Source organism: Schistocerca americana, chromosome 2, assembly GCF_021461395.2.
Source record: "Schistocerca americana isolate TAMUIC-IGC-003095 chromosome 2, iqSchAmer2.1, whole genome shotgun sequence".
In the NCBI taxonomy this organism is placed as follows: Eukaryota; Metazoa; Arthropoda; class Insecta; order Orthoptera; family Acrididae; genus Schistocerca; species Schistocerca americana.
This window is the reverse complement of record NC_060120.1, coordinates 575,770,985-575,796,779: the sequence shown is the minus strand read 5'-3', so window position 1 is coordinate 575,796,779 and position 25,795 is coordinate 575,770,985. Positions and strand designations below refer to the sequence as shown.

Genomic DNA, 25,795 nt, shown 5'->3' with positions numbered 1-25,795 from the left:
CAGACTAGTGACCTTTGTTTGGCTATTGGTCATCTTTTCCCACTGTTTCCAATTCTCTCCTACAGAAACACTGGTTAAGCATTTTAAAAATACTGGTTAAGCATTTTAAAAATACTGGTTAAGCATCTGTGTCACACTCCAGTCCGCCCTGATCCAGAACTCTACTTGGGTACTCAGCACTTGGAAATTGTCACATAGTGCGGAAGCTTAACGATCTCTGCTTCCTTGCCCACACCTCTTGTGGTAAAGATCTAGTTACTCTTCTCCATATTTACTGGGCCTTGGTCCTATCATGTCTGGACTGTGGTTGCGTGGTTTATGGCTTGGAGGTGCCTTTGTCTTTGAAGCTGTTAGACCCAGTCCATCATCGTAGAGTTTGTCAGGCCATTGATGCTTTCCAGAGTAGTCCCTCATCTGCATGCTGAAGTGGGGCTCCTACAGATTCAGTTCTGATGGTGTCAACTCTTGGTCTCCTATGCAATGATCATTTGACAATTCCCTGATCATCCGATGGTCCTATTCTTCTTACATGTGTGGGGTGTCAGCCTCCTGATATTCGCTCTCAGGTGGGACTACCAGTTGGGATGTGCTTCGTAGCCCTGTACTGGGATCTCTGCTCTCTGGAATGTGCTCTTCATGTTTTGTCATGCACCTCTTCCCTGTCCTCTTTGTTAGTGTGCAAGCCATGAATAGCCATGAATTGGGACCGATCTATTTCAATTTCCTAAAGTCTGTTGACCCCCACGACCTTTTTGTGCGTGTGACATTCAATTCTTCAAGAGTTTCAGGATGCTACCATCTTTTACACTGATGGCTCTAAAACTGGGGATAAGACGGGATATGCTTTACATCCCCTTTCAGTCAGAAACACCATTCGTTGCCAAGAGCATGTAGAGTCTGTACAGTGGAGCTGATAGCTGTTAATAGTGCCCTCCACTTTATTAAACAGGGCTTACTTTACCATTTTGTGATATATAGTGATATCACTGCTATTCATGATCTTCTCATTGAACTAAGTCATACTGACTGCTTGATTGCCTTTCTCTGTGTCCCACGTTATGTGAGTGTACTCGGGAATGAACTGGCTGACTGTTTGGCTGGAAGAGCAATTAGTCACGACTCATTTGCTTTGCTGATCTTGGCTGCATATGAGACCTCTGTGCACTCAAAGATGGAATGACATCTGATTGGCTGCTGCCCCCCCTCTAATAAGCTCCACACTATCAAGACGACTACTGTTGCATGTCGCTCTCCCTTCTGTTACTTCCGCCAGGGATCCACTATGGTATGTTGCGTCAGCCTACCATGCTAAGCGTGGCTTTCTGAATTGTTTGCCTCAGATACTGACAGATGATTCATGGACAGACAGGCAGTTGAACTGGTTCTCTGTTTTCTCCTTAAAAGTGCCCTTTATTTGTAGAGTAAGGCTGTAAGCTACCTTCAGGCAGGAGTGGGATGGTTGTGCTTGAGGCGTCTCCCACTGCATGCTGAGTCTGAGGGGCCCTCGACCTCACCTCCTTGACCAGCTCACTCTTTCATCCCTCTCTTGCTGTTTTAATTGTTTTTAGACATGGTTTGTCTCCTTTTCTGCTGCATCCTACTTTCTGTTTTAGAGGTAGCACTCTGTTGAATAGTGAATACTCTTTATAAACACCTTGACTACAGTGGAGCGAGGGTGCGATGGCTGTGGATGGGGCAACTCCCACCACGGGCAGAACTCCGGGAGCATACAGCTGCTGCCTTACTTATTTCTCTACTCTTGTGTTTATTACTGATGGTCCAACTGATGTCCATTACCTTTTTAGCCATCTCACTGTTCCGAGACTGCAAAATTGAAGACATTTTGTGCTCTGTAACTGTCTTTGCCTTTCATTGGGCTGGTGGGGCTCAGATGCATGGTGGGGCCTTTCTCACACCTTGTCAGCTTCGACATAGCTACTGGCATGATTGGCACACGTTTCGGTAAATTCTTCCTCAACTATGGCAACAGTATTGTATTAAACACCTCAGTCTTACTGCTCCTACTACTTTAATTATCAGAACACAGGTGTCACTAATTTGAGATGAACTACCACTGAATCAAGGAAGCCATGATCTTACTGTTTAGTCCCTTAATCCCTAGTCAATCAGTTAACCTACCATTTTCAAAATGGCAATTACTTTTGACGTAATTGGGATAAGTGATATGGGTCTGTAGTTATCTGGTATCTCTCTTATGTGTAGCGTAATTTTAAGCCATTCTGAGAAAGTTCCATTACCAAGAATATTTTTTACGAGACAGATTTTCTTAATTACTCATTTTAGAGCTTTCAAAACCATAATAGTCATCTTTCTAGAGTCACTCAGCTTATTTAGTAATTTCTTGGAGTGATGGGTGAATCATTCTGTTGTTACACACTGTGCTTGTAAAAGTAGAGTCTTAGCGTCAGTTGTATAATTACTGAATGCTACAGTAGCCAGTGGAGTTTACAAGATACTCATTGAGAGCACTGCAGTCTGTTGAGTCAGTCATGCTTTACACATGGTTTTTTGTTTTACATTCATTTTTGGGGTTTAAGATGTAGGTCTACTCTTCATTTTCTTTGAATTTTGCTACTTTAATTTCAGATTCATAGAGATTTTTTTGAGTTTTTAAAAGTCTTCTTGTTTGCATCCTAACTAGCAAATGTATCATTAATTATAAGTAAAATGTCCCTTATCTGATTGAATCACCTACCATTTTTATATACCTGCATATTGTATTTGAGGGCAACATTACCTTTAGTTTGGAACCAGAGACAAATTTGGGAAAATGTTGTGCATTTTCAGAGTTTAAATTAAATACCTTAAATTTAGAAGTCTTGCTGTGGCCTTGGGAGTGAGCATTTGGGTGTCCTTGTGTTTGCATGTGTGAATGAGAGTAGTATTGCTGGAAAAAGAGCTAGTGTTCAAAAGCTAGTGTGAATGCTGTCTTCTGTTGTGTGTTACTGTGCTCCATGAATCGATCCGCTACAGGTGGGTGGTTTCCTTACCCTTATTTTGCATGTTGCTCCATACAGGAATTTCCATTATTGTTGTATTTTTATGAAATAATTAAGTATCACATCTACTATGTATCATTGGTCAACTTCTTCCCATTTTCATCCTGTAACTTCTCTGTCAGTCAGCATTTAAGTCTGTGGAATTTTTGTAGTTAAACCTGATTGGTGGTGATGCTGTATTGCTGCTGTTTGACCATTTATTATGGGACTCATATTTATTTTGTTGAAGACAGTTTGCTTTAGAAATAAATTATCAGTCACTGTTACACTAGTGTCTTCTGTTGGACATCAGTAAATTAAGGGGTCCTTGATCATAACTACCAGAGATGAAATATGTATTGAAATATCCACATACAATTATTTACCAGTTATTACTATAGCCTTATTAATTGCTCATAAGTGTAAAAGTCTATGACTGAATTACATATCTCACAGGTGTTCACTGCATTATTGATTGAGGTATGCGGCATGGGACTTTATTCCATTCCCAATTCCTCGTACTACACTTACAGTAATCTGATACTAACTTGCATCCATGTAGATGTATCTGTTCAATTTCTGTGACTTCCAGATGATATACTGTAGAAATGCCTTCAGATTTTTCACTGCTGTCTGTTGATTTGGTAAGCTCATTTTTCTTACTGGAAAAATCAAATCTCCTTATTTCTCCAGATATTGCTTCAACTCTATAGATATTTGGCTGCCTTGTCTTTCAGAATAATTTGTTCTAAAAAAAGATCTTGTTAAAATATTGGATGCTACAGGAATTGGACACATTTTTTAATTGTAACACACCACCAGTCCTTGCAGATCCAGCAATTAGCAGTGGATCAACTCAAAAACATAGCAAACATGGTGATAAATATTATTTTGATCGGCTAGAATAAAATAAACTGTTTTATTGCGACATCTACTACCATGAACAAACAACTGGATTATTTGAGAAATAATTTACAAAAATGGTTAGTAATGCACAAGGACACAACAGAATCAAGTAAGTTGTGTTCCAAGAAGGATATTACACACTTTGTTTTATGTTTCACTGCATTACACGAGCAGACAAATGTCTCAACTAGAATTTTGGCCTTAGCCCATAATGAGAAAAAGATAAGAAGGAAGTGAAATACCTTGCCAAGTGCATTAAAAAATGCACATATACAGTGGGAAAGAAAACTATAGTATTCTTATTAAAGGAAACGTTGTGAACCAAAAGTGGATTAAGGAAACAGAAGAAAACCTAAATCAGCATGATGGAACATCACATTTTAACTCTACTGTTTCCAAAAATGAGTTGAGTGTTTTAACATCTGTAACCTTCGTAGATAGCTAAGAGTGTGCTCATAGATAAAGGCTGAAAACTTCATAAAAGTAATTCGTATCTGACTATATGAGTATGACATTTAACTGACAAAAATGCACAGTTCATCAGCTAGTAAGCTGACATGGAAATTAAGGAAAGGTTTATACACCCATATTTTTGTATGTCCTTAGCTCCATCAATCTGGAGGAAATGAAGTGCAAGAATTAAAAAAAAAAAACCACAGTTTATTAAAGATGTGTAGCACGCAACATGTAAAATGTAGATTACATTCAATTTTTAGTTATAATACAACTGCAGTGACAAATATATTAAAGAAATCAGATTTTCATCATGCTTTGTAGGTGCTTATTTCATGAAGCAGATCGTTTAGTGGTAAATACAGTTATGAATAAAAAAATCTATACAGCATTATTACTGGTCTCACAACTGTAGGAAAGTAATAAGAAGACTATTTGTGAGAACAGACTAAAAACCTAAAATTCAGTAATGAAGTTCTCACACTATGTCAAGATAGAGGAAGTAGTCCTGGTTATTGGTAATTGAAGTTGTGAAGCACACATGTTCATATTGCTCCTCAGTGGTTCCTTGTCATCTTCTCACCATCTGTTGATTGTTACCCTCTTTTCTTGTTTCTTGGAATCGAGCAAAGAACTACCTTGATCCATTACTACCCATTCACTTAGCTGCATACTGACATTGCAGGCAAGGAAGTGGAAACATGTGCTATCCCTTTATGAACCATTCCCTCACTGTTGAGCCAGAAGGCCATAAGCCATTTAGAGGCAGAGTGGTTGGAAGTGTTGGAAGATAAGCTCCAGTCTGTGAAACAAGTCGTCTTGCCGTGGTGGTCCTTCTGCCAGACACAAGAAAAGGGGTGAAGTTACATTGATCTGTCTCCGCAGAGGTCATAGTCCTCTAAATTATGTTGTCTTGCTCTAGTGAGAGAATCCACCAGTTAGTGAAGCTTGTGGAGTACGTATTTCAATACACCACACTATAACAGAGTGTGTGTTATATTCAGATAAGAGGAGAGCAGTAAATTTAAGTGGAGCCCTGCCCTCCATTTTTAGCCGATGGTGTGTGTTTTAAAAGTTTTTGACTTGTCCAGTTTCCAACCTATACTGTTTGGTTGAATGTTTTAGTGTGTTGCAGTGAGCCTGGTGCATCTATTTTGTGATCCATTTATTTGCTTGGTAACCAGTTCTAATTTTTGCTTGGATTTCCCAAAAAAGGCCATGTTTCACTGCCATAAACAAAAATTATTAATGTACACTGGTTGTATACCTGTTGTTTCAGATGTGTGAAAGTTACTTTCGAAAACTCTATTACTCAATAACATCCCAGAACATTTTTACCACATGTTTATTTGGTCACTCTCTTTTCTGTCTGTCTGTCTGTTACAAATATTGCAATTTATTTTAAACACATTTCCCAATCAGATAGGGACTTGAAACTTTCAACATAGCTCAGAACTAGATGACAATGCAATACTAATTAATTTTCTTTTCTGATGTGTGGCAGAGGGTACTTTCTAGACCACTTCCATTTCCCCCTATTCCTCTTCCAGTTGTGAATGGTTTGTGGGAAGAAATATTGATGCTAAGCTCCTGTGTGAGCTTGAATCTCTCTTTTATCTTTTTTTTTTTTTTTTTTTTTTGCAAGATATCCTAGAAGGAAGCGATATATTGGTTGCATCAGTTGAAGACAAGCTGAAAGAAAATCTCATCAAAATATTTGAAATAAATTGAAAAATTTCACACGCAAAAACTAAGAACAGGAAAAATAATTATTGAAATAAAAATGAATTTTTAATATTTAAATTTTTTAAATTATACTAGAAAGTGTAAAAGAATTTCTCCTAGCCTCATACAAGTTCCTAATTCCATACAGTCAGCCCTGAAATTTTGTGACTGTGCTGTGAAAATACTTGACATATTTAAAACGAAAAATGTGGGGCACATGTAAGAGTAGTTCACCTACTTACTAATATCTATTGCAGGTGCAGCAAGTTTTTCATTAAAATCTTACAAGTATTCTCATAGTTATTAAAAACTGACAGTCACAATTTTTGGAACCATCTGTAAGGGGCTAGTAGAAATTGTTTTATACTTTTTAGTCAGACTTAAGAATATGGAACATTAAAAGTGAATTTTTAATTGTATAGTTATTGCTGTTCTTTTTTTCTTTTGTGTCAACTGCTCCAAATACCCATTTTCTTTTTGGTATGTTTATTGCACATTTTTTAGTTTTTATGTAATTGACTTTCAGGCCTGCTTTCAAATATTCTGTATTAAAGTTGTTCCGTGTCTTGTTTAACTTAACCCTTTCAATACGGATTTTTTAAATTTTACATAGAAACTTCTTCTTTTGACCACATACTGTTTTATTAATCTTGATAATATTACAAATACATTTTTGTTAATTCTGAACTCACTTCCTGCAATTAGGCCCTGGGACACTGGTGTCCCAGTAGTCTTATTGAGTGGGACATGGGTGTTCCACTAGGCTTACTGAGTGCAACAAATGTTGTCCCGTCAGTACCCAACAGCAATAGCGATTACTAAAATATATATAGAAAGCAAGATGTATACAATCAGTTTTTTAATACACTAGTTAGTAACAATTTGTAGAACACATTCACTATCAAAGAATTACACATGTCTGATTTATTATAATTACATATGATGTGTTGCAAAGCATATTTTGCATAATGGATGCTGGCACATTTTGGGTGCAGTGTTTCCACTGCAGAGCTGGTGGCTATATCTCGTGCTCTTGAGCACATCCGTTCATGCCCTGGGGAGTAGTTTCTTCCATACACTGACTCCTTGAGCAACATACAAGCTATTGAGAAGAGCTACCCTCATCGTCCTTTGGTAGCAAACATCCAGAAGTTCATCTATTCCCCGGAACAGTCCAGTCATTCAGTGTGTTCGTCTGAACCCCAGGTCACATTGGAATCCTAGGCAAAGAACTTGCCGACAGGCTGGCCAAACAGGCTATGTGGAAACAGCTTATGGAGATCGGCTTCTCTGAACTTGACCTGTGTTCTGTCTTATGCCACAGGATTTTTCGCCTTTGGGAGATGGAATGGCATAACAGTACCCACAACAAACTGCGTGTCTTAAGGAGACTATGAATGTTTGGAAGTATTCCATGCGGGCCTGTCACAGGGAATCAGTTGACTCTGCCGGCTACGCATTGGCCATACATGGCTAACGCATGGTTACTTCCTCCGTCATGAGGACCACCTCGGTGTCACTGTGGCTGACATATGACGGTTGTCCGTCTGTTGCTGGACTGCCCACATTTAGCCGCTCTGCGGCGGACTTTTAACTTTCCCAGCATCCTACCTTCGGTGTTTGGTGACAGTGCCTCAACAGCAGCTTTAGTTTTACGTTTTATTCGTGAGGGTGGGTTTTACCATTTGATCTAAGACTTTGCGCATGTCCTCTGTCCCTCTGTGTACTCCACCCTAGCGCTTTTAGAGTGGATCTTTTAATGTGTTGCAGAGTGGATGGCTTATCCTTTTTATTCTCGTGGTCAGCCAGCCACTGTAATCTGCTTTCTTGTTTTACTCTCTTCTAACTGTTTCTTGCTTCTCTCTGTTGTTTTATTGTCCTCTTTTGTTACTTTTAGTGTTTGTTACCTTATGTTCGTCCTTGTGGTTTTTCCTTTCTTTCCGTTTTGTGTTATACGTCTCGTTTGTTTTATTCTTCCCCTTGTGGCATTGTTTTATTTGGAACAAGGGACTGATGACCAAGCAGTTTGGTCCCTTCCCCCCCCCCCCTCCCCCCTCCCCCTCCCCTCCCCCCTCCCCCTCCCCCCCCCCCTCTTTTAAACGAACCATGCCACTCTCCCCTACTGCCACGCCACTCTCCCCTGCTGTAATTGTAAAAGAAGTGAGGAATTGGAGGTATATCAACCTGCAGGAAGTTGTGCGAGAGTTGCATGTCATCCACCAAGCATTGATCAGTAAAGAATAGGAGCTCTTCATTTCCTGTGTGTGTTCCCGCACAGCTTTACACACACTATTTTTTCATGACACATTACTATGATACCTAAAAGGTAAGAATATTTCATTAGGAATGCAAAGCACTTCTTTTAATTTTATTGACATGATTATGGATGCCATTTCTTTGAACTGATGATGCTAAATTATGCCTGCATGTAAACAGGTCCATTGTTAAACTATGCCTGTATATGATAGCATATTCACAGAGTCCTTTTTCCTCTGTTCGATAAGAGCTGTACGAGCAGGTGCACATGAAACATGGGAGCTTTTGATAATGTTCTGTAAAGGTTCACATTGTCCTTGACTACAGGACAGGGCTGAAGTTGCTGCTGTGACAATCATATTTTCTCATGAACAATATGACAACCAAATAAACCCACATTGTGTAGCAGCTGTTAAATCCACAATATTTTTCTTTGGCAGTGCCAAATATGCAGTTCTGCAGAATAACAGACAGTTGTTTTTAGAAATGAGTCAGAATTCTGAAATTAATGAATAGAATGTTTCCAGGATTTCTGCAGGGCTCAAGTGCCCCTCCTGCCACCACCTCTCCACCTCCCCCTCCCTCCTCCTCTTTGCAGACACCTTAGTTAAGTACTGTGCTGTTCAAGTCAAGGGTTGACAACAGCTTTAATTTAAAAAAAAAATTAAGAGCTAGAATTTGTGCCTTTCAATTACCGTGACTGTTTCCAGCATTAGAGATAATGTTCTGGATCTGTCTACCCATCGTGTGAAAAGTCTTCACGTGTCTACTACTACGTATGTGACATACTGTAACTAAACAGCATTTCACTAGTGTAGACTACGATAACCACTAACCTACTGAAATATTCACTTTTATTGTCCATTTTAGTAAAGGAAAGTGTAAGGTAATATGTTCTTCAGCAATGAAAAGTCTGGCAATTTAATTCTGAATTTGGTATTGGCTTTCAGTTTTATTTACTTTAAAATGAATGGCAAAGTGGTATTCAATGTCTGTTATAGGTTGCTGAAATATGGATTTACGAAAGTGGGCTATATTTAGCCTACTTGAGCCACGTTTTGTTTCAAAAATCAAGATTGCCTGTGTTTTTGGTAAGTTCTGTTTCTCATTTATTTTCATTTGTGAAATGGAAAACATTAATTACTTTATATTGCATCATACATTCTGAATTGATGGTATTCCTTTGCAGCTCATTAACATTTTAACATTACAGCAGCAAATCCACCGACGAAAGACTCGGAAGCAGCTGTCCCCTATCAGTCTTATAGCAGATTAAAACACATATCAAATCACTAAGGAGATTAAGTTGTGTAAAGCAGTTTCACACTGGCATCACTGCAATAAGAGATACTGACAGCTTGCATAAACATCCTCCACTGGAGTTTATGTGCTGAAATTTAAGTGCCAAAGTTGTCCATGAAATATTGCTCATGTTGTTGGTTGTTGGATTTGTAGATAATCCATGCAGTTCATGTAAGCGTAACTATACAGCAATGTCTTCATCATTATGCTACTGCAAATATGACTTCACAACAAATGAGCTGTGGGACACCTGATAATGAGTTTTTATGTGGAAGGTGGCTGTTGTGTATATGTTTCATATCAATTTATGAAATAAATAAGCTTTGAGACCTACACATATACAACACAATAATGAATAAGTTCCTGCAGCCTCCACTGCATAAAATGGCACCACAAGAAGCTGAAGACTGGAGATTATGGTGATTTTCAATAACTACATGTTTGGCAAGAGTCACATTGTTGGCATGAACACACAGTTGGGGTTATTATAATAATTATATAGTGCTTCTTTATTACAGCTACTGTAATAAAATGATCACAATAGTGGCATTATCATTTAGCTAACCAGGTATGGCAGCCTCTCCTCCTCCTCCTCCTCCTCCTCCTCCTCCTCCTCGAGCAAACCACATGGGTGGACAGAAATTACAGGCCTCAAGCTCACAATGCTCTAGACTTAATGGTGCCATGTTAAGAATTGTCAGTTACATTACAAATGTGTTTTCAGGTATAGTGCAGTTTTATTTCTGAAGAGAAATCACACTGACCTCAGTCCATTTATTTTCTGCTTGGAGCAAAGGATTAATGAATCATATGAGTTGTCACATTGTGCTGTCATAATGCACTGCTGCAAACTCTCCATGTATGCCAAGGAGTAGATGCCCGTCTACTTGGGGCATTGGGACTCCCAGCAATGGCCATCCTACCTGACCCCAAATTGTTCCCATCCGTAGCTACACCTTGGGAGGAAAGTAAGGCTACAGAAAAAAGGAGCCATATTCGCTTTGGTACTTGGTTGGCAGCAGAAACAATGGGTGCTCCTTTCTGGCTGCAAAGCCTCTAACTTTTTTTTTGACAACTTAGATGATAAGTTTGGGGAAGTGACAATGCTTTCCAAAATGAGAAATGGGTCAGTCCTGATTCAGACAGCATCCCCATTGTTGCTCCATGTAAAAAGCTGGGTGGTATTCCCATTTCAGTCACTCCCCATAAAACTCTAAACGTGGGCCAGGGGATTATTTTTCATCAAGAACACCTCTTGAAGTGTGATGACGAGCTACATGCCAATTTAGAACGATGGGGTGTTCACTTTGTCTGGCATTGTTGCAATGGAAATGTGCCATATACATAAAAAAAACACAGTGCTCATACAAGCATCTGCCAACAGCAAAGTGTGTCAAAGGATTAAGGAAGGATATGCAATGCTTCATAACAACAAATGGCCTCTGATGAGCATGACGTGACAACTGTTTAAGTTAGATTCATTTGAGAAGTTGCGGGCGGTCTCTTTCGCATGCACACTTGAGTCACGCATGAGTAGTATCTTCTCCCACTTCCACAGAAGTGTGGCTGGGTGCCACTACCTAATTTTGCCCCAGTTCAGAAATATAGTAAATCTTGGGCTGATGCACAGAGCAGTCTCAATTGAGGTGGGTCATCTCCACATGACCTGTGTTTATGTTCAGTGATTTTGTTGTTTCCTCTTCATTCATTGCTCTCATGTTAAATTATAACAAAATGGGTTTTGTGGCTGGGAGCTATCAAATGAATCAAAATACGTTTCCACGATTATGGAAGGCTAAAATACGTTATTAGTTTTAGATTTTATTTCCACCTTTCTGACAGTTGAGCATTAATCGCCTTGCGGAACAATGAAGTTATTTTTGTTGGTTTGCTAAAGAGATTTGACTTTTATTAATCTTTTCTGCTGAGGCAGTCAATATATTCTAAATGAAGTGTTTGATTTCATACTATTGGCTAGTTTCAACTGTTCGCCACATTTCAAATGTATGTATGGCATTATGCCATAATGAAGAACCAAACATTAGATAATACAGTACTGGTACTCCTAGAAAATTTACATCCGAATCTGGACATACAAATGTGCACTTTAAGCCGAATTATGCATTTTAGCATGGTTCACAAAATTCCAATGCTCTTGAAGTATCCTCTGATGTTTTGTTTCTTTTATGACATAATGTAAGATCTTTTAATGTTTTACACGTATGAACATACGGGCTTCCTGCATCAACGTAGCTGCGCTAATGCGGTGATGCCTGTTATCTGGCGCTCTCTTTCAACTGCTGAAACTAACCTGTTTTTAACAGGTTGCGGTAAAATATTGTGAATGGTGGTTTGAAAAGTGTTACATTCAAAGCAAATTTCCTTTTACAGAAGATGAACTATGTGCGAGAATGTATGATGAATTTATTAAATCACAAAGTGTTTGACTCTCATTTAAAAATCAACTCTTTGAGGACGACCACTTACAAGAATTTCGAGCCCAGATCAGACATTTATGTCGTTACTAAAAATTTTGCTGGCAAATTTGTGCGATGTATCTTGCAGTGTAACAAGTGCAAAAAAGACCAACATTATATATGGAAGCTTAGATTCTCTTCCAGCTTATTAATGGTACAGACCAATATTATACATGAATGCTACATATATTAATTTAAACCATTAACTTATCTTATTTGTGTGTTCGCGCTGCTTAAGAGTGATCTTGCTATTGGCTGACTGCATCACGTATCCTATGCTGTCATCAACTGGTGAGATCACGTTTACAAAAGCGCATCGCAATCTCGATTTCAGTGCTTCAGAAAGTGACATGCGGTGTTTGGTGGAATTCAGATTTATACCTTCGTAATATGAAAATATTCAGCGTACATGTTGCTGCACATCAAAGGTCTTTCAAAACATGTTTCCCCCCCTGAGTTTCATTTTCTAAAATGCTGGGAAATTCTATATCGGTATATAAAGCCATAAACATTCAAAGGATTGATGAGTTTCACAGTGCCGAGGAAGAGTATACTGTCACTTAACATGGAAAAAGTGTATTTTCACCCAGGAGAAAGTGTATTTTTAACTGGGAAATCCGGGATTTTTTTCCTTGGTCACGTATACACCCTGATTGGCTGCACTATTTCCTGAACTCACCCCGCCTTTTCTACTTTGGGTGATTTCAACACCCACAACTCTTTGTGGGGTGGAATCAAGATTATTGGCTATGGTAAAGATGTCGAGAGTTTACTAACTCAACTTGACCTTTGCGTCCTAAATACAGGTACCCCCACTCATTTCAGTGTGATACATGGCACATACTCAGCCATTGAACGGTCAGTTTGCAGTCGTGGCCTTCTACAGTCTGTACACTGGAGAGCTCACGATGACTTGTGTGGTAGTGATCACTTTCCGCTCTTCCTGTCCCTCCCTAGTGTCTCTCTCATGGACGCTTGCCCAGATGGGCTCTTACCAAGTTCGATTGGGACACTTTCACCTCTGTTACCACTGTTTTATCTCCATTGCATGGCAACATCGATCTGGTTATCCAGAATATTATTATGACCATTGTTGCTGCAGCTGAATCAGCAATCCCTTGTTCGTCAGGTTGCCCCCGGCAGAAGACAGTGCCTTGGTGGTCACCAGATATCACTGCAGTCATTAGAGATCGTAGGCAGGGCCTCGTATGTCGTAAGCGGCATTCGTCAATGGAGCACCTCATTGCCTTCAAATGGCTCCATGTCCAGGTCCATCAACTAATTAAAAGATGGAAGCGGGAGTGTTGGGAATGCTACATCTCCACCACCAACAACATGAACCTCTCCTTCCCAGGTTTGGACTAAAATCAGATGCCTTTATGGATATCAGACCCTTGCAGGTATATCGGGGATTTTCACACATGGAGCTATATCTACCAACCCAGACGCAATTGCTGAGCATTTTGCTTGAACCTCTGCATCTGAGATGTACCACCCCAGAAACAGCGGTTGGAACATCATCATCTATTTTCTACTAAACGCCAACCCGAGCCATTCAACAAGTGAGAATTTCTCAGTGCCCTTGCACACTGCCGTGACACGACCCCTAGGTCAGACGGCATCCATCATGAAATGATTAAACATTTATCAGTGGATTACCAGCACCACATTCTTGCTGTCTTCAACCGCATATGGAGTGATGGCAAATTCCCTTTGTGATGATGAGAGAGTACCTTTGTTACAGTGCTAAAACCTGGTAAGACACCACTAGATATGGATAGCTATCATCCTATTAGCCTCACCAATGTCCTGTGCAAGCTGCTCGAACATATAGTGAGCCGGTGGTTGTGTTTACTCCCCGAATCTCAGGGCCTTCTGGCTCTGTCCCAGGGTGGTTTTCGCCTAGGTCATTCCACCACTGAAAACTTGGTGTACCTGAGTCTGCCATCCAAATGGCCTTTTTCGCCATCATCACCTTGTTGCCATCTTTTTTGGCCTGACAAAAGCCTATGACACCACTTGGCGACACCACGACCTCACTACATTACATGAATGGGGTGTCTGGGATCCGCTCCTGATTTTTATAGAGAACTGTTTGTTTCTCTGCACCTTCAGAGTCCAAATTGGTGATTCACACAGTTCCCCCCATGTCCAAGAGAATGGGGTCCCGCAGAACTCTGTACTGAGCATCCCTCTCTTTTTAGTGGCAGTTAATGATCTTGCAGCAGCTGTGAGGTCCTCAGTATTGACCTTCTTATAAGCTGACGACTTTTGCATTTCCTTTTGCGCACCTACTATTGGTATGGCTGAAAGTTAACTGCAGGGAGCCATACAAAAGGTGCTGTCAAGGGCCCTCACTCATAGCTTTCAGTTTTCAGCTCCCAAGACTTGCTTCTTGCACTTCTGTGATTGTTGTACAGTTCACCTGCACCCACAAGTTTGTCTTGATGACCATCTCCTTAATGTAGTGGATTTTTGTTGCTTGTTAGGACAGTTTTTGATGCCCACTCAACTTGCTTCCCCATCTGTGTCAGCTTAAGCAAAAGTGCTGGCAGAACGTTAACATCCTTTGTTGCCTGAGTCACACTGACTGAGGTGCAGATCGTCCTACACTGTTGTGGCTGTCAATCGCATGTTGACTATGGGAGCCAGGCATGTGGTTCAGGATCGCAATCAGCATTGTGGATGCTGGAGCCTATACACCTCTGTGGAGTTCAAGTTGAGACAGGAACTTTCTGAATGAACCCTATGAATAGCCTACTTGTGGAAGCTGGACTTCCTCCATTGTGGATCTGGCGAAAATAACTGCTTGCCAATTATACTGCACACATTCACAGCTTGCCTAAACATCCAAATCATTGACTCCTTTTCTTTAACATGGCAATTATCTTCCGAAATAGTGACCCAGATCAGGGATTACAATTGCAGTCCATGTCCAGTCCCTTCTCACTGAACTAGAGTTTTCCCTCACCCAGCTCATCTCCGGGTCCACTCCTGTACACCTCCATGGTATATACCTCAACCGCAACTTCCTCTGGATGTCTCACAAGTCCCAGAAGGCTCAGTTTATCATGGAGCTCGCTGCTGCCTCTTTCTCTCTATTCTTGCTGCATCCCAGGGTTCAGAGATAGTTTACACAGATGGCTCAATGGTTGATTGTCACATTGAGGTTCATGCCAAATGGCTGTAGTGTTTTCACTGCAGAGCTGGTAGCCATCTCTTATGCTCTCAACCATATTCGCTCCTGTGCCAGGGAGTACTTAGTCATTTGTGGCAACTTCTTGAGTGCCTTACAAGCTCTCGACCAGTGCTATCAACCAGTGCTATTCCCGTCATCCTTTGGCAATGGCCATCCAAGAGTCTGTTCACATCGTCGAACATGGTGAATGGCCAGTGATCCTGGGACACACTGGAGTCCCAGGAAATGAACTTGCTGAGATGCTAGCCAAGGAGGCTAAACTGAGTCTGGAGATAAACATACTGGAATCTGATCTTCAGTTGTTATTATGCTGCAAAGCTTTTGAACTCTGGAAAACAGAATGGCACTTCCTGACTTTGCAGAATAAATTGCGTATGATAAAGGAGATGAAGAATGTGTGGAGGTCCTCCATGTGAGCGTCTCACAAGGACTCCATTGTCCTTTGCTGCCTCTGCATTGGTATACTTGGCTGACCCATGATCAGATCAGATGACGTTGCGAGGACCCACCTCTGTGTTGATGTGGTTCTCATCTGACAGTGATCCAGAGTTTCTTGGACTGTTCAGACTTAGCTTCCCAGAGGCAGACTGTTAATCTCCCTCCGATTTTAGGCAACAATACCTCAGCGACTAACATGGTTTTAAGTTTTATCCATGAAGGGGTTCTTTATCATTCTGTTTAAGGGTGACGCCTTGGCCTCACCTTTTGGGCCCACCCCCTACCTCCGTTTTAACTCTCCCTGGCTCCCTCTGATGCTGTCTGTTAGACTTGGTGTTCATCTTTTCACCATGTGTTTTTCACTTACCTTGTGTTTTTAGGGTGGTGATTTTAGTGTGTTGAAAAGTTGTTGGCTCATCCTTTTTTATTCTTGTGATCAGCCAGCCAAGGTTCCGTGCTGTGTTGTTTTAACATCTTCTACTGCTTTTTTCCCTTTAGTTAATGTTTTCAATTTTTGCTTGATGCTTTCATTTTCTACTTCAGTGTGGTTACACACAGTTTTACACATTTTGGTCCTTTCCTGGATTTGAGGCGATAGGATTCTTTTGGGATATAGTTATGTTTTAATCCAAGACCTATGTGACTAAGGAAAAAGGGACTGATAACCTTGTTGTTTAGTTTCTTTAATCTCCATACCAATCAACCAATTTGTGGCAGTGGAACGTTGTGTGTCTCACAGAATGAGGATCTCAGTTTGGCAGCCTGGCTCGTGAGGAAGGTAAAAACCTAGTGTGCCAGCCGCTGATGAGATTAATAGCTGTTGAGGTGAAAAAGTTGTTAGTGAGCAACCTCTGGGGAATCTGCTGCCCCTCAGTGTTATAAACTAGGCTCTGGGCTCTGTCTAGGTAGACTTTTGTTTCCCTAGCTGCTTGTAGGACCAAGATGGATCCCTCGAAATTTCCCTTTCTCTTCACTGTGGAAAGGGTGGCCAGCTGGAAGGCACCAACACCTAATCCAACAAGAGGACTAATGTGACCAGTCCTCCCAAGTCGGAACATTTTCAGAATTCTAGTTTGTATAGTAACAGAATACACACTGCTAGTCAGAATGTATTTTCATTAATTCAAAGGAAAGACGGAAGCTTAGAAAAAGTCCCACTTTTGTACATTCAAAAGGTTTCAGAAGGGATTGCAGGTGTGTTAAAATCTGTTAAGCGGTTGCGAAATGGGATTATGCTGGTCGAAACCTCAAGTCCCACAAGCCACAAACCTGTGAAAGACCAAAAGCATTGGGGAATATGCCATTGAGGCTGAGCTCTGTACCACATTAAACTACAGTGAAGGTAAGCGTAGGCTTGGTGTTGTGACATGCAGATACCTGGTAGACATCCCCAAAGAAGTAGTAAAAGTTGAGTAGGCCCAAGAAGGCATTGTTGATGTGCAGAATATTGTGGAAAGGATGGAAGATAATCTGACCAAATCTGACTCATTCATCCTCACTTTTAATAGCATGAAACTTCTGGAGCCTATTAAGGTGGGTTTTATTCACTTGACCCCTAACCGGAATCGATATTTTGACAAACATAACTGGAATCGCGGGTCCAAATGGACCCTTGAATAAAAATTCAACATAATCCCCATAAAAGGTATAATTCATATGTAAATATGTAATGATTGTATTAAAATAAGTTTTGTTTCAAACATAAATAACTTTTATTGAGCAAAACTTTTTCATAGTATTATTTTTTTAATCTTTAAGTCCTACGTCTCATATTTTACAAGAATTTTTAGTACCTTACTTTGGAATGCTACATTATTACAAAAAAGGCTTAGATTAAAAAACCTAGATATAGCATGGGGTTTCTCATAACTTCCCCTTAACATAAATAGGGATTCTTTATGCCATCACTCAGAAACAAAAATAATGACAACAAAACTTGGAAGTGTCCAAATGTTATCTATATCAGTAGCTGAACTAAGAATGGCACTTGGTACACAACACTTTTTTTTCTGCATGTCGTTTACAGATGAATTTAAGACATCTGCCACATTTTTGTGATTGTTTGCTGTCAGTTTTAGGACCACTTAAATAACATCTTCCTCATTTTCGTGAGCCACTTTGATTTGCAAGGTGAATATTCTAGTCGTAGGTCATTTTGTGGTTCATCAGCTGCCCCTAGAAAATCATCAATTCTACTCTTCAAATCTACTGAAAATGAAGAATACTCCATCTTCCTTTCTGTGATAAATGGCACAAATTCAGTCCAATTTCTTTTATGTAATGATTACATTTCATACGTTTTCTACTATTTGATGCCTTCCATAATACGAATCCATTTGCACTCGCAATATTCAATATTGCTGAAAAAATGATACATGGCCATCGTTGAGTTCTTCTAGAGACTGAATAATTGGCGCATTTTTGATCTAATGTATCAACACCACTTTTTGTTCTGTTGTAAAATTAAATTATATCAGGTTTTCCAATGTTTTCATTGACTGAATTGTCATGGTGCATTGATGAGATTACCACTACACTTCGATTCTTTTTTGGGACATAAGATGCCAATGTTTTATCCTTCACAAAACCATTGTGCATGTGCATTGTTCCAACATAGGTCAAACCATTTTCAATTAGTCTGTCAACCAACTCCACAGAAGAGAACAAGTTATCAGCAGTTATATTTCTGTTTGTTCCAAATAAAGGTTCTGCAAGCTGCAGTACATTCTGTGTTGGAACTGAGAGTTGGCTTGTTTTGTTAGTGATAGCTTTGCCCGTATAGATAAAAGCATTGTATAAATAGTGTGTTTTAGCGTCGCAAAGGCACATAATCTTGATGCCATATTTAGCAGGCTTCGATTTTATATAAACCCTGAAAAAACATTTCCCTCTAAAAGGGCAAAGCATTTCATCAACTGTCAAATATTCTGAGCAGCTATAGTTTTTCTGACAGTTCTGAATGAAATTTCCAAATATATCTGAGATGAGACCAGTGCGATCATTGGTTCTGCTTTCTTCCCTAGAATTCACATCATCAAATCTCAAAGCAGATAACAGGAACATAAATTGCTTTACCGACATAGCTATTCTGAATATATCTTGGCCAGTTCCATCAGTTGCCCATAAACTTTCTATATCTTCATGGCCAGATTTGAATACACCTGATAATAGCAACAACCCAAAGAATGCTTTCATTTCCATAATACTCACATGGTTAGTGTAAGTAGCATTACTTTTATACTTTTCTGAATATTCTGTTATTTTATGATTAGTGCGAGTGCAAATAATTGTGATCATTTCATCTGATATCAGCAACTGCCATGATTCAATTGGTGACATGCTCAGTTTTTCACGAGCTGTACCGATGAGACCAGGCAGGTAAGTGATGCTGTTGTGGCTTTTGACTCTGGACCTAGCTGGTGGATGAGTAGACCACTTGAATTGATTTTTGCCACGAAAATACGCACTACTTGGCAGCCAGCTATCTCTCTCTACTGAATCATCAGATGATGAATTACTTGAATCAGAAGAAATTTCTTGTGTATTTTCATCGTCACTTATGTTCTCTTCATCACAAGGTTGAAAATCACTTAAAGATTCTGTGTCTGAATAATTTTCGTCTAATAATAGTTCACAGATTTCTTTTTCAGTGAGGCCCCTCTGCATTGTGACAATAAAGTGCCTGAAACACCACAAAATAAATCTGTATACACTGACATCAAAAATCCCATATCTGGAATCGCGGGTCAAATTGGACCCAGCGATGGCACTTACCTCCACTTCTAGTAAATTTCAAGCAGCGAGCTACCGGCCCCTGGTGCACCTCACAATGTACTGAGATTACACTGGTGCGCGAAACAGAAACTCCACGTGTTTTCAATGTTAGACAGTTTTCTTCTTGTCGGTGGGTCCAAAATGACCCACGATTCCGGTTAAGGGTTAATTGTGTGGCCCTATGTCCCCAACCTAATGCACTGTTCTAAATGCCAGTGCTTTGGGCACACCACTCGTGGATGTAAGGGAGAAGCCACTTGGGGCAAATGTGGTAAAGCTGCCCATGAAGGAGTTGAATGTTCATCACCTCCAAAGTGTGTGAATTGTTCTGGGGGTCACCTTGCGTGGAGTACGGACTGCTGTGTTTTCCTTAAAGAACAGAAGATACACAAGATCAGAATGACGGAATTGATCCCCTGTGGTGAGGCCAAAAATATTTACAAGGCCATGCAGTCCCCCCCCCCCCCCCCCCCTTCAACCCCCCCTTATTTGCTACCTTCTTTGCTTTTGTTGTTAAACAGCCAGTCCAGAAAAATGCTGCTGATACACAAATGGAGGTTTCTAGTATCAGCACTGGTACCCACGTTTGTCAATATGCTTCTGCTGCTGAAGTTACTTTGAAACCTGTACTTCCTCCAAGTACATCAGACAGGGCCATGGTAGCTAATGATGGCTCCTCCAAAGGTTCGGTCTGGACCACCATTCAGTGCTGTTGCTACCACGGTCGCGATTGTGGCTCTGAAGTCTCCCTGGGGCAAAAAATCAAAGACAAAGGCAAAGACTCGACTGACGGAGACTGGAGGTAAGCAATCTGACGATTTTGATGTTGCTCTCTCTCTGATGGTTCCTATGATTCGTCTTCAGAGCTGATGCAACTTGATGTGGGCCTAGAGCACTCATATCACCCCAAGACTGAGCATCCACCAACTATGGGCTACCCTCCCTGGTCGAAAGACAGTCTGAAAGTGCTCTTCCCTTGATAAATTGCTTCCATAATACAGTGGAATGTTAATGGATTCAGGACACACATCGGAGAATTGAAATTCCTGGCAAAGGGTTGCCCCCCTGTGCCTGTGTTTACAAGAACCACTTTAAAGCCAATGTTGGCCCTGTGCCACCAGACTATACCCTTCATAAAAGGATGGTCTGACTGGGGACAGAGCTCAGAGAGGGACTGCTTTGTTAGTAACAAACGCTACTCCTGTGCTGTCTCCTTGGTTTATGACACACAAGCAGTTCATATACACTATGTGATCAAAATTATCTGGACACCTGTCTGAAAATGGCTTAATAGGTCATGGCACCTTCCACCGGTAATACTGGAGTTCAATGTGGTGTTGACTCACCCTTAGCCTTGATGACAGCTTCCACTCATGCAGGCATACATTCAGTCAGTTGCTGGAAGGTTTCTTGGGGAATGGCAGCCCATTCTTTAGAGTGCTGCACTGAGGAGGGGTATCGATGTTGGTCGGTGATGCCTGGCATGAAGTCGGCATTCCAAAACATCCCAAAGGTGTTCTATAGGTTTCAGGTCAGGACTCTGTGCAGGCCAGTCCATTACAGGAATGTTATTGTCATGTAACTACTCTGTCGCAGGCCGAACAGGTGATCATGTTGAAAGGTGCAATCACCATCCCCATATTGCTCTTCAACAGTGGGAAGCAAGAAGGTGCTTAAAACATCAATGTAGGCCTGTGCTGTGATAGTGCCATGCAAAACAACAAGGGGTGCAAGCCCCCTCCATGAAAAACACGACCACACCATAACACCACTGCCTCCAAATTTTACTGTTGGCACTACACGGGCTGGCAGATGACATTCACTGGGCATTTGCCATACCCACACCCTGACATCAGATTGCCACATTGTGTATTGTGATTTGTCACTTCACGCAACGTTTTTCCACTGTTCATTCGTCCAATGTTTACACTCTTTACACCAAGCGGGGCGTCGTCTTTCATTTACCGGCATGATGTGCGGCTTATGAGCAGCCACTTGACCATGAAATCCGTTTTCTTACTTCCCACCTAACTGTTATAGTACTTGCAGTGGATCCTGATGCAGTTTGGAATTCCTGTGCAGTGGTCTGGATAGATGTCTGCCTATTACAAATTATGGCCCTCTTCAACTGTCAGCGGTCTGTCAGTCAACAGACGATGTCGGCCTGTACGCTTTTGTGCTGTACGCGTCCCGTCACATTTCCACTTCACTATCACATCAGGAAGAGTGGACTTAGGGATGTTCAGGAGTGTGGAAATCTCGCCTACAGATGTGACACAAGTGCCACCCAGTCACCTGACCACATTGAAAGTCCGTGGGTTTCACGATGTTTAATGACTACGGAGGTCGCTGATATGAGTACCTGGCAGTAGGTGGAAGCACAATGCACCTAATAAGAAAAACGTGTGTTTTTAGGGGTGTCCGGATACTTTTGATTACACAGTGTAGGTTAGAAGATCTCTGGCTGCTCACTGTACTTACCTCCAAAGGATGCGATAGATTCTGAGGTTCTCACATCCCTTATTGAACAACTCCCCTGCCTATTTCTGGTACTGCGTGATTTCAATTCTCATAATATATTATGGGGTATGTGCTAGGAGCAGAGTCTTGGAGAACCTCATGGTGTCTCAACTGTGCAGTCCCATTCATTTCTTGGCTTCTATTGGATTGTCTTCAGCCATTGACCTCTTTCTGCTCTCCCGCCCTTGTAGACTCAGCTCAGTGGGAAGCAGCTTATGACCTCCATTCCAATAACCACTTCCCACTGTGGATCCAACTACTGGATGGAGGATTGTCTGAACAGAAACCACCAAAATGAATGGTCAGCAGGGCTAACTGGACACTGTTCAGCCAGCTGTCTGTGTTTGAACATCGTGACAGCATCCAGAAATGGGTGGATCACATTGCATGAGTGATCCAACATGCCACCAACTTCTCCATCCCAAAGTCTCCAGGTCATATTCGGAGGCAGCTTGTACCGTGGTGGACTGATGAGTACTGTTCAGAAAGCCGGGACAGGCATGTCGCTCGTCAATGGTTTAAATGCTGCCCAACAGCAGACAGCTTCACAGATTTTCAAGCCATGAGAGCCAGTACTCAACGCATAATCAAAGCGACCAAGAAAAGGTCATGGCAAGCATTCCTGGACTGTCAACCATTCCTCTTATTCTACAAAAGTATGGGAAGCCATTCGGAGGATTTACGGTAAACACAGTCGTTGACAAACAGCAGCTGTGCTGAAACAGGAGTGTCTCCAGAAAACACCTGGAGATGTCGTTCAGATGATGGGAGAGAATTTTTCACCAAAGACAGCCGGTTTCAGCCAGGATCCAGCATTTCCCCACTACCGTGTGACTATAGAGACGCGAAAGTTGGACTTCAGATCCAACAATTCTGTGTCTTATAACTGCCTTTCTCAGTGTGTGAGGTGGAATCAGCACTGGCTCATGTTACTGCACGTCATGACCAAGTCAAGTACTACATGCTTCGACATTTGCCAGTGGTATCAAAGGAAATGCCTCTTGAATGTTTTAATTTGATATACCAGACAGGTCATGGAGAGTGGCAGTTTTGATACCTCTCCTCCAACACGGAAAGGACTACACATGTCCCATTAGTTGCCAGTGTCGCCTTATATGGGCTGTGTAGAAAAGGCACTGGAACCAGTTGTTAACAGTTGTCTGGTCTGGTTGTTAGAGACTGGCTGCTCTTTCTGTGGATTCTCAAGATTTTGGTCCCCTGTCGACAACCTAACCCTGCTAGAGGCAGCTATTCAGCAGGCTTTCCGACATCATCACTGTCTTGGTATTTTCTTTGACATCAGTAAGGTGTACAACACTACTTGGAGACACAGTAGTCTAAAGCAACTTCATCAGTGGGGCTTTTGTGGCCACCTTGCCATCTTCATATGGCCTCTTTTCCATAGCCACAAACAGTATCACATCTATGGTAAGGACCCCTTCAGTGATTTTTATTTGTGGATGATTTTGCTGTTTTCTGTTCCTGCTCCAGTGCTGCAACGTAGACCTACAATGCAGAGGTCAGGGGCGCCGACTTATAAAAAATATTGGGGGGCCGGGGAGGGGGGAGGGGGGGGGGGGCATACTGGGGGTCTTGCCCCGGGAAATTTTCTAAATTTTAGATGAAAAATAGAGGGTTTTAAAGTTTTTTTAAGCATTTTAGAGTCATATGAACAAAATTAAAACCCCGAAAACTGGACTCTCGATAACTCGACACTCTGGGAAACCCGACAAGCCTGACACATTTTTTGGCTTTGGAAAAAGAAACAAAACATAAACCCACACCCACACGCCCCCCAGGAGATCCACAACTCTTTTGTGGATACGTGCGTAGCAAGCACGGGACCCCGAGCTAATGTGGCCTTCCTTCCTTTCCGTGCGGCATACCTTCCCTTTCCGCATCCTTCCCTATCCCCCATCTTCGCCACCCCCCCCCCCCCCCCCCCCCCACCCCCCGCAACCCCCCCTCACCTCTGGCTCTTTCCTTCCCTTTCTCCCCCTCTGGGAGTATGGTTTGTGCCTACGTCCGGAGACAGATGCTTGTAAATGTACCGCATTCTTCGCCTTCCTTGCTTGTATGTCTTCCTCCTTCCTTTGTCCTTCTCTTTTCCTTACCTCTTCTCTTTACCCTTTTCTCTGCTGCGGCGTTTGAGACCTCTCTTTCTTCCTTTCCCTTTCTCTTTCTTCCTCCCTGTGCGTGTCTGAAGGCCGACCCACGCACTTCCATGCGTAGCCGGTGACGGGGTAACGCGCAATTCCCCGCCCCGGGTAGACAGGTAGGACACGTACGTACCCCCTGGTAATGGCCAGGCCCAGGGAGGGGTGATTACCCGAGCTGATACCTTCCGAAAGTGCCGATTGGTCCCTTCGTCCGTTTGTCGGGAGGTGTGACCTGAGGTGTGAACAATCACCTAAGGCGGGAGTGCCCTCAGAGAGGGCCCCCACAAGGGAGGAGCGCGCCATCGGAGACGCCGGTAATCATGGGGGATTCTTCCGCAATGGTTTCCTCACCTTCCACTATGTCTGCTCACAAACGTAAGTTCACTGAGTCTCAGCCACAGTCAGTTCTTCCATCGTTGTCACAGTTCCTTGTTGTTTCTCGGTCTGACGAAGGTCAAGACTTCTCCACGGTCAACCCTTTCATTATTCAGAAAGGTGTCGACGCAATTGCAGGTCCTGTAAAGTCTTGTTCCAGATTACAGAATGGCACCCTGTTGTTAGAAACAGTCAGTGCCCTCCAGGCACAAAAATTGCTGCGTACTTCACTGCTACACACCTTCCCTGTCCGGGTGGAACCGCACCGTACTTTAAATTCCTCACGTGGAGTCGTTTATACACGCTCCCTCGATGGATTGTCTGGCGAAGAAATTCAGCACTACCTGTCTGACCAGGGCGTAACGGCTGTTCATAGGGTTATGAAAAGGGTTGACACGAACATCATCCCAACCCGCACTGTGTTCTTGACATTTGACAAAGTTCAACTCCCATCGAAAATCAAAGCAGGCTGTGAGATAATTTCCGTTCGCCCTTATGTATCAAACCCTACGCATTGCTATCGGTGTCAGCGGTTCAATCACACCAGCCAGTCCTGTTCCAATCCAGCCAAATGTGTTACGTGTGGCAAGGATGCCCATGAGGGTGCTTGTCCACCTCCATCCCCTTGCTGCATCAACTGTATGGGTGACCACGCTGCTTCCTCTCGAGATTGTCCCGTTTTTAAGGACGAAAAGCTCATCCAGGAAAAGGTGTCGAGCTTTGCTGCTCGAAAATCATTCGCCTGTCGACAGCCCACCGTGCCTCAGAAAGGAAAATACAGCACTGTCCTTGCTTCTCCTCGGCCAACAAAGGAGGCGGCCACGCAGACTTGCGACCTCACCTTTGGTGCCACGGTCGTCAGATCGGCCAGCGCAATGATCGCCCGTTCAACCTCACCACTTTCGCCTGCCCACTCTCTGGCTCACCCTTCGTCGAGTTCTGCTAAATCTCGACCCCAAAAGTCAGACACCAAGACTTCGAAAAAAGAGCATACTCGTGAAGAGTTTTTACGTACGGCAACTTCCCAACCATCGGTTCCTCCTTCCTCTAAACATCATACTTCCAAGAAGGCTACAAAGAACCCCAGTTCCTCTCCTTCTCCGCCAAAGCGTGTCCCATCTACAGCACCACCTGGCGGAAATCGCCCTCGGCCATCTTCTGTGTCGCCGAGGCGCACTGCTGGCAGCCGATCAACCGGCCGATCGCTGGTGG

General features: G+C 42.2%; 1 protein-coding gene across 6 annotated transcripts in view; it reads left to right on the top strand.

The window, feature by feature from the left end:
• LOC124596070 (RCC1 and BTB domain-containing protein 1-like) overlaps nucleotides 1–25,795 on the top strand; it is a 196,996-nt gene that overhangs the window by 5,505 nt on the left and 165,696 nt on the right. For all 6 annotated transcript variants that reach the window (XR_006978279.1, XR_006978280.1, XM_047135052.1 and 3 more), the window contains exon 2: nucleotides 9,341–9,430. Coding sequence is in view for 4 of the 6 variants with exons in the window: in XM_047135052.1 (XP_046991008.1) it covers nucleotides 9,352–9,430 (79 nt within the window). In the remaining 2 variants the exon portion in view is untranslated. The remainder of the gene's footprint in view (nucleotides 1–9,340; nucleotides 9,431–25,795) is intronic.